Source organism: Trichomycterus rosablanca, chromosome 16, assembly GCF_030014385.1.
Source record: "Trichomycterus rosablanca isolate fTriRos1 chromosome 16, fTriRos1.hap1, whole genome shotgun sequence".
NCBI classification, from domain to species: domain Eukaryota; kingdom Metazoa; phylum Chordata; class Actinopteri; order Siluriformes; family Trichomycteridae; genus Trichomycterus; species Trichomycterus rosablanca.
In genome coordinates this window covers 10,106,629-10,121,294 of record NC_086003.1, presented here as the reverse complement: position 1 = coordinate 10,121,294, position 14,666 = coordinate 10,106,629, and the positions used below count along the sequence as shown (strand labels likewise).

General features: G+C 40.8%; 1 protein-coding gene across 1 annotated transcript; it reads right to left on the bottom strand.

The window, feature by feature from the left end:
- Positions 1–11,706: 11,706 nt before the first annotated feature.
- On the bottom strand, positions 11,707–14,300 carry LOC134330846 (uncharacterized). Its single transcript, XM_063012116.1, has 5 exons — positions 14,222–14,300; positions 13,585–14,171; positions 12,893–13,048; positions 12,694–12,786; positions 11,707–12,274 (listed from the first exon to the last, which is right to left on the bottom strand). The coding sequence occupies exons 1-5, from the start codon at positions 14,298–14,300 to the stop codon at positions 11,963–11,965; spliced, it is 1,227 nt and encodes a 408-aa protein (XP_062868186.1). The 3' UTR covers positions 11,707–11,962.
- Between the last annotated feature and the right edge of the window lie 366 nt (positions 14,301–14,666).

The following is a 14,666-nucleotide window of genomic DNA, read 5'->3' as shown; positions in this document are numbered from 1 at the left end:
CCAGCTTTCTGACAGACCGGACACAACAGGTGAGGCTGGGAGATATTACATCTACCATAAGAACAGTCAGCACTGGTGCACCACAGGGCTGTGTCCTCTCTCCACTGCTATTTTCTCTCTACTCTAATGACTGTACCTCTACAGACCCAATAGTGAAACTTCTAAAGTTTGCAGATGACACTACGATCATTGGACTAACCCAGGATGGAGATGAGTCTGCATATCGGCAGGAGATTGATCGGCTGGTGCTCTGGTGCAGTGAGAACAACCTAGAGCTGAACACACTAAAGACTGTAGAGATGACAGTGGATTTTAAAAAGAAACCTTCGACACTGCTCCCCATCACCATATTCAACAGCACTGTGTCTACCGTGGAAACCGTCAGGTTCTTGGGAACTACTATTTCCAATTACCTAAAGTGGGAGGCCAACACCAACTCCATCCTCAAAAAGGCCCAGCAAAGGATGTACTTTCTGCGTCAACTGAGGAAACACGGTTTGCCACAGGAGCTGATGAAACAGTTCTACATTGCAGTCATTTAATCTGTCCTGTGCACATCCATCACAGTGTGGTTCAGTTCAGCCACAAAACAGGACAGATGCAGATTGCAAAGAGTGGTGGATAGAGCGGCAAAAATCATCGGTGCTCCTTTGCCCACCCTCCAGGACTTATACACAACAAGGACCAGAAACCGGGCAGAAAAAATTATCACAGACTTCTCGCACCCTGGACACGAACTCTTTGACCTCCTACCCTCTGGCAGGCGCTACAGAGCCCTGAACACAAAATCAAACAGACACTGTAACAGTTTCTTTCCAAATGCCATCAAACTCATCAATAACAAAAATTGAACTGCTGTTTACTGTTGTTTACATGCCACACTGCACTTTATACATGCTGTATAATACCGTAACTGCATCTTACCTTACTCAACTATTTATTTTACACTATTTTTATATTTTCTGTACATGTGCAAATTCTGCTGAACATGTAAATTTGTACATTGTCTACATAGTCTTGTCTGTATATTGTATTGTTTGTAAATTGTAGCGAGTCTACATAGTCTTGTCTGTATATTGTGTTGTTTGTAAATTGTAGAGAGCTAACAACAGCCGGAAACAAATTCCTTGTGTGTGTAAACATACTTGGCGAATAAAGCTGATTCTGATTCTGATTACCTTGGTAGCAGAAAAATGAATCGTCATGTTTTATTAGGAGGTTTCTGAGTAAGTAATATTAGCATTAAGGTATTTTAATTTAATTAGCATTTAGGTCTTTTCATATAAAAGTGCGTCCACTTTTGACTAATCAGTCCAAAGAATGTTATTCCAAAGGTCATGGGGGTAATCTAAATGTTTTTGGCAAATGCAAAAGATGAGCCTTTGTGTTTTTTTTTGTCAACAGTGGTTTATCCTTGCAGCTCTCCCATGGATGCTATCTTCACATTGCTGGACAGGTTTTTTTATTATTTTTTATTTTTTTTTAAATATTTTTCTTTATGCATTTTCTCCCCTTTTTCTCCCTTTTTAGCTCGTCCAATTGCCCCATTGCATCATGCTTCCTCTCCACCAATGCCGATCTCTGCTCTGATTGAGAAGAACGAAGCTAACCCAACTCCGACACGTGGGCAGCATGCCGTATGCATCTTATCACCCACACTTTGATAAGTGCAGCTTAGCTTAGCTGCGTGTACAGAGGGACACACCCTAAGAGCACTCTTTTCTCATCTCTGTGCAGGCGCCATCAATCAGCCAGCAGAGGTCGTAATTGCACCAGTCATTAGAGAGAGACTTAGTCCCGCCAATCGTTGTTCGTGTGGTTGCTCAGCCGGCAAGGCAGAGCTGAAATTTGATACCAGCTCTGGTTCCAGCGTGTGTTTTTACCGCTGTGCCACCTTGGACAGGTTTTATTTAAGTGCTGTATAAATCAACAGATCAACAGGTCTGGCAGTAATCATGCCTGGGTGTGATTAGGGAAACTGGTAATGGACAATTAGAATTTGTTAACTGGTTTATTTAGTTGCTAAGGTGGCAATAATTTTTTCCATATAGGGTCAGGTAAGACTGAACAGCATTTGTCTTTTAATAAATGAATTTATCATTTAAAAAAACACTTAATATTCATTTCAATTAAAATTCATCAAATTATTGCTACACCCTTCTCATGGCTTACATGGCTTAACTCATCTATCCCGGACAACGCTGTTAGCATCGAGGGGCTAACTACATTTTGTGCCGATAGGAGCTGCGCTCTCAGCGGTAAATCTCGAGGGGATGGTTTGTGTATTTACATGAATAACAACTGGTGCAGAAATGCTAAGTTTGTCTCAAGCCACTGCTCACCAGACATTGAGTTTATGACTGTAAACTGCAGACCATTCTACCCTATTTTACCCTAGTTTTATGTGCTGTTTATGTGCCTCCTAGTGCCAATACAAAGGAGGCTATAAGTGTTCTCTACCGGACCATCAGTGAGTTGCAATCAGCCCACACTGAAGGCTTTTTCATTATGGCTGGGGATTTTAACCAGGCCAATATGAAGACAGTTCTTCCAAACTTTCATCAGCATGTGGATTGTGCAACCAGAGGAAAGAACACACTAGATATGGCCTACACCAACATGAAGGATGCATTCAGAGCAGCCCCCCGCCCCCACCTTGGCTCTTCAGACCATTTATTTGTTATGCTAATTCCTGTATAAGCCCCTGCTGATCAAAGAAAAACCTACAGTGAGGCAGGTGAAGGTGTGGCCTAAGGGGGCTATGAATGCACTACAGGACTGTTTTGAATGCACTGAATGAGACATGTTCAGGGCAGCTGCCATTTACAATGATCACATCAACCTTGATGAGTATGCCATGACTGTGTCAGCTTACATAAATAAATGCAGGGATGATGTCAGCATCATAAAGAGCATCACCACACGGGCCAATCAAAAACCATGGATGACCGATGACGTACACAGATGCTTAAGGCTAGGAACAGAGCCTTCAAGTCTGGTGACGAGAATGCACTGAGAACAGCGAGAGCCAACTTAAACCGTGCCATCAAACTAGCAAAGCGTGCTCACGGGCAAAAAATCCAGGACTTTTTCCATGATTCCACTAACACCAAGGATATGTGGCACAGCATATGGACAAATTATCACAAATTACAAGCTAACCCCTCTTGTGTGTGATGATGACGTGGACTTTCTAAATAGACTCAATAACTTCTTTGGGAGATTTGAGGCACTAAATAGCACTCCAGCGGAGAAAGCTGTTCCCCACCAAGATGAGAAGGTACTCTGCCTTGATACGGCGAATGTGCAGAGAACTCTGAGGAGAGTCAATACACGGAAGGCCCCAGGCCCTGATAATATACCTGGTCGGGTGCTCAGGGAATGTGCAGACCAGTTGGCCCTTGTTCTAACGGATATATTTAACACCTCACTGGATCTAGCCAAAGTCCCATCATGTTTTAAGTCTGCCATCATCATTTCAGTGCCAAAAAAAACTCATATCTCATCACTAAATGACTACCGGCCCATTGCACTCCAATTATGATGAAGTGCTTTGAGAGGCTGGTTAATCGTCATGTTTTATTAGGAGGTTTCTGAGTAAGTAATATTAGCATTAAGGTATTTTATATGGTCTTTAGGTCTTTTCATATTAGAGTGCGTCCACTTTTGACAAATCAGTCCAAAGAATGTTATTCCAAAGGTCATGGGGGTAATCTAAATGTTTTTGGCAAATGCAAAAGATGAGCCTTTGCGTTCTTTTTTGTCAACAGTGGTTGGTACCTTGCAGCTCTCCCATGGATGCTATCTTCACATTGCTGGACAGGTTTTTTTTTTAAATTTTTTTAAATATTTTTCTTTATGCATTTTCTCCCCTTTTTCTCCCTTTTTAGCTCGTCCAATTGCCCCATTGCATCATGCTTCCTCTCCACCAATGCCGATCTCTGCTCTGATTGAGAAGAACGAAGCTAACCCAACTCCGACACGTGGGCAGCATGCCGTATGCATCTTATCACCCACACTTTGATAAGTGCAGCTTAGCTTAGCTGCGTGTACAGAGGGACACACCCTAAGAGCACTCTTTTCTCATCTCTGTGCAGGCGCCATCAATCAGCCAGCAGAGGTCGTAATTGCACCAGTCATTAGAGAGAGACTTAGTCCCGCCAATCGTTGTTCGTGTGGTTGCTCAGCCGGCAAGGCAGAGCTGAAATTTGATACCAGCTCTGGTTCCAGCGTGTGTTTTTACCGCTGTGCCACCTTGGACAGGTTTTATTTAAGTGCTGTATAAATCAACAGATCAACAGGTCTGGCAGTAATCATGCCTGGGTGTGATTAGGGAAACTGGTAATGGACAATTAGAATTTAACTGCTTAACAGATGCTTAAGGCTAGGAACACAGCCTTCAAGTCTGGTGACGAGAATGCACTGAGAACAGCGAGAGCCAACTTAAACCGTGCCATCAAACTAGCAAAGCGTGCTCACGGGCAAAAAATCCAGGACTTTTTCCATGATTCCACTAACACCAAGGATATGTGGCACAGCATATGGACAAATTATCACAAATTACAAGCTAACCCCTCCTGTGTGTGATGATGATGACGTGGACTTTCTAAATAGACTCAATAACTTCTTTGGGAGATTTGAGGCACTAAATAGCACTCCAGCGAAGAAAGCTGTTCCCCACCAAGATGAGAAGGTACTCTGCCTTGATACGGCAAATGTGCGGAGGACTCTGAGGAGAGTCAATACACGGAAGGCCCCAGGCCTTGATAATATACCTGGTCGGGTGCTCAGGGAATGAGCAGACCAGTTGGCCCTTGTTCTAACGGATATATTTAACACCTCACTGGATCTAGCCAAAGTCCCATCATGTTTTAAGTCTGCCATCATCATTTCAGTGCCAAAAAAACCTCATATTTCATCATTAAATGACTACCGGCCCGTTGCACTCCAGTTATGATGAAGTGCTTTGAGAGGCTGGTTAAGAAGCACATCACCTCTGGACTCCCCCCCCCCCCTCCCCCTCACTGAAAGACCACAGTCAGTAAGGATTGGACAGAACACCTCCAGTGTCATCACCTTCAGCACAGGTTCCCCTTAAGGTTGTGCACTGAGCCCCCTGCTGTTCACTTTGATGACTCACGACTGTGTCCCTAGGGCTGCCACTAATCACATTGTGAAGTTCTCAGACGACACTACAGTGGTGGGCCTTATCAAGGATGACAACGACTTGGCCTACAGAGAGGAAGTTGAGCTGTTGGTGGGTTGGTGCAAAGCGAACAACTTGATCCTGAACGTGGATAAACCAAAAGAGATCATCATCTACTTCAGGAAGAACCAGCCCAGCCACGCTCCACTTTTCATTAACATCACGGCAGTGGAGGTGGTTAACAGCATAAAGTTCCTGGGGGTGCACATCACAGACAACCTCACCTGGTCTGTAAACACCGCGTCACTGGTCAAGAGGGCACAGCAGCGTCTTTACTTCCTGCGCAGGATGAGGAGAGTCCACCTGCCCCCGCCCATCCTCATTACCTTGTACAGAAGCACCATAGAGAGCATTCTGACAAGCTGCATCTCTGTGTGGTGTGGAGGCTGCAGGTCCACCAGGTTCTGTAACAGTTATTTCCCCCAGACCATCAGACTGCTGAACTCATAACACTTTTGAACGGTTATATGTTGCTTGAACTATTCTAGGTTCGATACTGGACACCATGCCCTTCTGTGCACTCATTTATCTACCTCTGTAAATATATATGAACAATTTTTAACTTCACAGGCCACTTTGCAAAATTTTTTTACAAGTGTTTGGGTACCCAGTGTTTGTAAATTTGTTTTGGCATATGTAAAAGTGTTTCAGCACTTGTAAATTTGTTTTCGGCATATGTAATTTTGTTTTCTAAAATGTTAATTTGTTTTGCACTTCTCGGCCGCACATTTCTGACGGAAAAGGTAGGTACAATAACACCGGAAGTGCGTGTTGCTTACCTGCTGTCAATCAAACTGTTTGTCAGCGGTAAAGTGAACGGAGTTTGTGATGGTGACGATAAACAAGGTTTTGTCTAGTTTGTGGAAATCATTTTATCCAGTTGACCCGCTATTGTTTTTCTTGTGGAAAGTTATTAGATTGTGCAGATGTTTAGATGTGTGCATCTCTATCTACTGTCCGCTCTTCTAAACATCTAAGGAATTCCCACAAGGAAAACAAAAGCGAAATAATGAAAGTAATTAACACAAAATGGACAAAACATTGTTTATTAGGGACGGAACATTTGATGCCGAGGCTTTAAAGCTTGTTTCACTTTTGTAACAGTGGACTCAGTGTATCGGAGCTTATATTAAAGCAGCATGTGCAGGACTGATGAAGCTTTGGTGCTGTGTGTTATCTCACTGATTATATAAGAGACAATCAAACCAGGGTTACCCACCGTCCTGTAAAATACAGAATCCTTCTTTATCTGGAGACTAAACGCCGCGTTCTGTATTGAACTGATACAGGACGCTTTGTTCTGTATTTTTCAAATTTCAATTTTTCAATGTATCAATGGGAGACAGAGTGATGTGTATAAAAACAGAAGGAAACTGCTGTTTAATTAATTATATTAAGTAGTGTTCACTTTTATTCTTAGTAACGGTGTGTGTGCGCTGGTTATAGCAGCATAACCTGTTTAATACACTACACCGCTGTATGAGTAGCACAGTGGGCAGAGTGCGTTGTTTTGCCTAAAATATGGTTGACTTATTATTATAAAGAATAAAAATAATAAATGTTAAACACCATAAATAAAACCTTTGTTCTCATGACTGTGTAAGGTGCCCCCCCTCCCCCCAGGTATTTTCAGCACAATCAGGAAAAAAGCTTCAAAAGCTTAAATGAGGCTTCATCTGCACTCATACAGCGGTGTATTAAACAGGTTATGTTGCGCACACACCGCGTTACTAAGAATAAAAGTGAACATATATGAATATAATTAATTAAACAGCAGTTTCCTTCTGTTTTTATACACATCACTCTGTCTCCCATTGATAAAAACCCAGCTAACAATTTTTGGTTCCCAGAACGTTCCGGGAACGTTAGTTTTTGGTTCCCAGAACGTTCTGGGAACAGATCATTTTGGTTGCCCTTTGGTTCCCCAGGAAAGTTTTCTTTACGGAAATAGAACGTTCCCGTTTGGTTGTGCATTATAGTTGTGGGAACGTTCCCCTAACGTTCCCCTAACCTTAAAATTATTGAAACCTTAAGGGAACCTTGTACTAACCTTTAAATTATTGAAAACTTTAGACAACCTTGCAATAACACTCCGGTAACACCGGCAGCCCGTGTCGGCTCTGACTCTTTTTGAATGACTGCCCAGAATCGGGCCAAATACACTGGCCCAAATCCGGGTGCCAGATCTCCGCCGACTCTCCCATAACTGGGCCGGAATAGCCCCCGAAACACTACGATACTATTTATTTACCGTTTTCTTCTCCTTTCACATCCTCATAGAAAAAATAGTAGATTTATGCTACAGATTAACTACAGATGCTACAGATTAACTACAGATTGTGCAGTAGAAAGTATTTTATTAAGATAATTGCAGCAAGTAGTATAATAATAATCAGAATATTATAAATAAGACCAATTACAAAAGTGAACCAAAATGACAGCTATATGAATACTATACATAGAAAATAACATATAATTGCATATAAGAATAATAATTATAAAAGTAAACTATATATATATATATATATATATATATATACTGTATATATATATATATATATATATATATATATATATATACACAATATAAAGAAGTACTGTTTGTTTGTTTATTAGGATTTTAACCTCATGTTTTACACTTTGGTTACATTCATGACAGGAACGGTAGATTCATCAGTTCTCAAGGTTATATCAAACACAGTCATGAACAATTTAGTGTCTCCAATTCACCTCACTTGCATGTCTTTGGACTGTGGGAGGAAACCGGAGCACCCGGATGAAACCTACGCGGACATGGGGAGAACATGCAAACAACACAGAAATGACCCAGACCGCCCCACCTGGGGATCGAACCCAGAACCTTCTTGCTGGATCTTGTGACCTTGGCTGATGATCTACACCGGCTGTTAGATGCTGCAGAGTAGTGTTCATAGTTTTTACTCATGTATGAGAGGTGAATAAGCAAATGTGGCTCAGTGATGGTAGTGGACACTTGAATATCTACAAAAAATACAAGGGACAATCTTTGGGTTATAAAATTATATACGATCAGCCATAACATTAAAACCACCTCTTTGTATGTATACTCTTTTTCTATCAGCTCCACTAACCATATAGTTTACTAACCATTTACTGACTTTCCCTATGGGATTAATAAAGTTATCTATCTATAGGTGCACTTTGTAGCTCTACAGTTCCACTGTCGTCCATCAGTTACTCAGCATACTTTGTTAGCCCCTTTTTACCTTATTCTTCAATAGTCAGGACCTCCACATGACCACCACAGAGCAGGTATTATTTAGGTGGTGGATCATTCTCAGCACTGCAGTGACACTGACGTGGTTGGTGGTGTGTTACTGTGTGTTGTGCTTATATGACTGGATCAGACACAGCATCGCTGCTGGAGTTTTCAAATACCGTGTCCACTCACTGTCCACTCTTAAATTATACACACCTGCTTTGTTGGTCCACCTTGTGGATGTAGTCAGAGATGGTAGGTCGTCTGTTGCTTATTATTGTATTACTATTATTGTTGTTGTTGTTCTTGTTGCTTATTGTAGCTTTTAAGTTTACGTTATCCACAGTATTCAATGAACTTTAATTATTTAGCAGCTGTTGTCTAATGCTAGAAACTGTTAGCCTTTTAGCTAACGTTACCTGAAGTGTTTCAGTTCAGACTACCAGTTAACCTGAAACTCACTAGATAACATTACCATAAACAGTTTCCATTTCCAGAGATTAAATGTTTATTTACCTCACACGAACGAACGAGTCCTCTTCTTCAACGGCTCGCGTCGCACTGTTGCTATGGTGACGCTCGTTCTGCCGCCGCTGAATCAGAGACTGGACGCTGGGCCACAGCCGGACAACCAGCGTCGGCGCGCACGCGTTTCTACGAGCACCAGCCAAACCCAGCTGTGGTAACAACTGGGCCGGATCTGGCTACATTGATTCTGGCCGATTCTGACACTCGGCCGACTGTGCCGATAGAAAAGTGGGAACTGGGCCAGATGATTGTGCTAGCTGGGTTAACTTAGAAACCTTCCGGGAACGTTACTGGAACGATACTTTATACACATAAGAAATAAAACCTTATACAAGCTTTACCTAACGTTCTCTGTTAGTTCTCATAAAACCATGAGAGAACGTTAGGTTTCATAGTTTTATAGTTGGTACTTGTAAGTAAAGGTTGATCTACATGGACCGTCTCAAGCAAAAGGCTGTATTTTTGGTAAGTTCCTACCAAAAAACTTTAAAGATTGTTAGGTTTTTCGGAACATAAAAACGTACATTTAATATGGGAAGTTTTACGGCATTTTCCAAGTTTTACGACATCCAGGCCGCATGGTCTTTTGTCCAACATGGCGCCGGCTAGGCTCCCTCCCTGACTTCTACCGAAGGGGGGAGGCGGAGCCCTGGGCTTTTTAGCACACTTCATTGGCTCCACCAGCAGTAAAGAAGGAGGAGCCTAGCTGAGTTTAAAAAAGAACGGCGCGGACAGAAGCGGTCTCTTTCTGTGTGGTTGTGTTTCTAGACTGCAGGAGAAAGGAGCGCCGATTGGCTTAGCTCTGATATATATTCACAGATCATTTTTACACTTAATAAAGTGTTTTAAAGAGTACTTTCTGGACTTCCCGACTGCTTTCTTCAGGACCTTTTGAACTAAAAGATTTATCCTAACAAATGGTAGCAGAGGATGGTTCAAGAGGCCTGAGATAGCATCGAATCGATTCAGCTGATCAAGGTAAGACCTGGAATTCTGAAAATCTTTTGTACTCAGTACAAGGCGCGCGCCTACTTAAGGTAAACAGACGTTCAACTTTACCAGGAAAATAAATAAGTCACTCAAAAAAAAAAAAAAAAATCTGTGTGCATATACACAAAACATACAACATTTGAAAAAAAAAAAAAATACACCAATCAGCCATAAAATTAAAACCACCTCCTTGTTTCTACACACACACTGTCCATTTTATCAGGACCACCACAGAGCAGGTATTATTTAGGTGGTGGATCATTCTCAGCACTGCAGTGACACTGACATGGTGGGGGTGTGTTAGTGTGTGTTGTGCTGGTATGAGTGGATCAGACACAGCAGTGCTGCTGGAGTTTTTAAATACCGTGTCCACTCACTGTCCACTCTATTAGACACTCCTACCTAGTAGATGTAAAGTCAGTTACATCTACTACACCTTGTAGATGTAAAGTCAGAGACGATCGCTCATCTATTGCTGCTGTTTGATCTTCTAGACCTTCATCAGTAGTCACAGGACGCTGCCCACACTGTGAACACGGTATTTAAAAACTCCATCAGCGCTGCTGTGTCTGATCCACTCATACCAGCACAACACACACCAACACACCACCACCATGTCAGTGTCACTGCAGTGCTGAGAATGATCCACCACCCAAATAATACCTACTCTGTCATGGTCCTGGGAGAGTCCTGATCATTGAAGAACAGAGTGAAAGCAGGTTAAAAAAAGCATGCAGAGAAACAAATGGACTACAGTCAGTAATTGTAGAACTACAAAGTGCTTCTATATGGTAAGTGGAGCTGATTAAATGGACAGTGGTTTTAATGTTATGGTTGATCAGTTATATAATGTGTTTTATAAAGAAAATGCATAGTAAACATCCATTACTACTGGAACCCAAAGCAATATCATTCAGTAGTAGTATGCAGTGGTTAAATCAAATTTTCTTTTCAGTGGTGATTGGAACATGGGTTCACAATGTCTGCAACACAAATATAACTATTCACTATTTAGCATGAATATTACATATAAAAACTGCAAATTTCTCTAAAACAGAGCATTTCACACCAAACTACACTGAATGAATTTGTTGACATGCTAACCATTAATTATGCAAAAACATTAGAGAACATAAAGAGTTCTTTTTCAAGACGAAAAAAATGGCATCAATAAAGAATGATCCACAATGACGCAAAGAATTCTTACGTACAAGGCTGTAAAAATCTATTTGCACCTTCCCAAATCTTCTACTGTTGCCAATGTCACATTCCAATGTTTTACAGCTTTCAAATAACATTAACACAAAATAAACAACACAAGCAAACACAAACGCAGCTTTTAAATGATCATTTAGTTTCATGAAGATGTATTCAATACAGATAACACCGATAACCGATAATCCAATTGACAAATGTGTTCGGTGTTACTAGGCATGACTGCAGCTTTTAAATAATAGTTTAGTTTATTGAACATGTGAAATAGTAATGTGTTTACTCATGTTGACTATCTTATATTAAAATTAGTTTACAACTCATAGACATTAAAATGTAACAAATAAACAACAATATAAGAAATTGGGAAGGAGCAAATACTTTTTTTTTTACAACACTGTAGTTTTCAACTCTGGACAGCTAATATCTTTGATAAAAGCAGTAGGTATTGGTCGAACCTCAAACAAAACAGTAAGACTTTCCTTATAATATTTGTGTTTACCTAACAATGTAGTGTTGTAAATCTGTTAATAACAAAGGCCCCATAAATGTGCAAGCGCTCAAACGATTATAATGACAATCGTTCAACAGTAAATAATGCATGAACAAATCACCCCAAATCCAACAGGAAAGGGGGTACTGTACCACTTATAAATAATATATGCATATATAACAAAGCATTTGAATGCAAGGTTCACATATGTTCACAAAAATCAATGAGAGGGGTCATAAAAGAGGCTGAGGCCAAGATACCCTCTATTCAGTGATTCATTCCAAAACATGTCAGTTTACTGATAAAGTCTGTTTTTAAGGACTTGGACTTTCTTAGAGAGTGTGTTGCCTTCCAGCTCCATGACAACCTTCTGAAGCACTTCGAAGATGTACTTGAGTTCAGGAGGGTAGTTTAGGTTTAGAGAATACATTAGGCCAAACAACATTGCAGAAGCTAATGCAACGTTATCCAACTCCTGCAAGACCACTTGACCCTCAAGGACAATCCCAATGTCGTCTGGTTTATCACTGGCATCTCTTTTTTTTAAAACATATATTCCCAGTGTGGTCTCCTCAATGGATCCCTGGATGAGGGCTTCATCTGCTGCCTGAAGAACACACAGTCACAAAATAAGATTACACAAACACATTGCTAATGTGTAGAGGAAATATTGTACTGCAGAATGAAAGGACAGGTTCTGAAGTTAGCCTACACATTTTTGTGAATGATCGCACTGGGCCCCAAAATGGATTTCAACTGCAATATTCTCATCAGAATTATTATTCTATTTACTGTATTTTATTACCCATATTCATTTACATGCTAACAAGTCACTGGCAATAAATTGCCAAAGAGCAGGCATATGTTGCTTTTCCACCATAGTAAAAATCCATACTGTCACAGCCCCATCATTACAATATTGATATCTGACTTGGCTGATATATAATTTCAATAAATAGACATTGTAAAGTTTACAAAATATTAAAGATAAAATCTGGGCATCTGAACCTCAAAAATAGTACTCACCACATACTCTCTCAAGAGGTTTTCTGGATCCTCGTTGAGGTACACACAAATTGCCTTGATGATACATTCTCGTCCTAAATCAACATCATCATTCTATTCAAAGGGAATAAGCAGAGCAAGTTGTTTGCTTAAAGTCTTTTTCCTTTTAATCAAATGCTACATCAACAAAGCAGTACTTTTTTCAAGGAAGTATACTTACTTGAGCCATGGGTGCTATGATGCTCTCTAGGTGTTTGCCTATTTGTCCTCCTCTTTTTTTAAACAGAACCATCAGTTTCTCAGAGTGCACATCTAACTGAGAGAGAAATCTGGACTGAAGGGGCATGGTGGTAATCCGCTTAAATTCAGCATTTATCTGAAAACAAGAATGATTAGACATAAATGTGCTGTGAAGCAGGAATTTGGAAAGAAATACAATGAAAACGTTTGTCACCCGTTTATTTACTATAAGCAAGAGGAAGCTTAAGTTTAATTTGTACAGCAGTTCCAAAGTTCACAAATAATTAGTATTATGACCTCTGGAGCTTGGCCTGGGGGTAGTGTACGACGGGGAGTTCCTGGTGGCTATAGGCAGCCCACATAACCTGGTCAAGCTCAGCCCAAAAAGGCAACATGGGAGGATCTTGTGGACCCACTACCCAAAAAATCCAAAGTAAGGGTGTGGTGCAGTGTTTGTTGGCCACATGTTTGTTGGGCACATAAGCGGACTACATAATGACGATAATTTGTCTAAAACTAAGGGGGGCCGTCAAGCAGCCAGCAGATAATTTTACAAAAATATGCCAAATGTTTAGCTTTGTGGCAAAGCTCAACAGTTAGGCTTCATACAAACAGCTTTTGTTTTAGCTTGTTCATAACATCTCTGTGTGTAGAATGTTATAAATTACATACCTCGCTTACGTCAAAGAGTGCTGGCCATCTTGCCTGAAAGTCTTGTATCATTGGTGTATCACGAACCACTTCATGTCTCCTGTATGCAAATGTCTTTTCCATTTTCATTCTCAGTACTTCCCTGTTGTTCTTCTTCTTAACATCTGAAAGAAGCTCAACTCTCACACTCTCAAGGCTCTTAACAGATTCTCCAGCAGGATAGGAGGGACAGTAGTTCACTTCAGACCTCCTAGGTTTTTTTATGCCAAAAGCAGCACTTGATTTGCCCTCTGGTTTGTGCTTAAGAGAGTTTATTGTCACCTCTGGACACCCAAGCTTTCTCAAGTGAGTGCGGTAGATTGCCAGTTTATTCTTCAAGCTAGCTTTCCATCCAGCAAATCCAGTGAGGGAGCCTTTCTCAGTCAGGCAAGGATGCTTTGAGATGAGGGCCTCTCCAACAGTGTTAAACTCTTTATCAGTGACATAAACTTTAAACGTAACTATTTCTTGCACCAGGCCGTCAAGAATGTTTGACTTCAGTTTTGGATCTGGAATAAGCAATGTACCATTTTCCTTGTAAGCTGCATTGCCCTGATGAAGTTTCAACTCTGCATCGTAACAAAACTTAGGAACATGAAAGATTCTAGGCCAAAATAACCGAGAGCTTGATGACGATGACTCTGACTCTGGTGAAGAGAGTATATCTGTGTCAACACTAGACAGAGATGAGGATTCATCAACCGAGCGATGGGCAGTAGCTGAGGTAAAAGAGATATTAGCACAGTGGGGAGCTGAAGCGTCGGTTATGGGAATTACTCTGATTGTCCCTCTATCCTGTACTTCATCAATTGAAGTAAGGTTCATAAACTCATTTCCAAATAGTTCATCCATAAATTGAAGCCTAAAATTAAAGTGAACTTCACACTGTCTTTGTACCTCATCAACAAGTTCTTTGATAGATTCAGGAAGTCCATTTTGGAAAGTTATCCTCTGACTGCTGTTGTCACCCAGGATAACTCTGAGAACTGCTGGGGAATACATCCTTCTATGCCTTAGTCTGTTAAGAGAAAGTAAGAATAGTGATTAGGTTAAAGCATAATTAC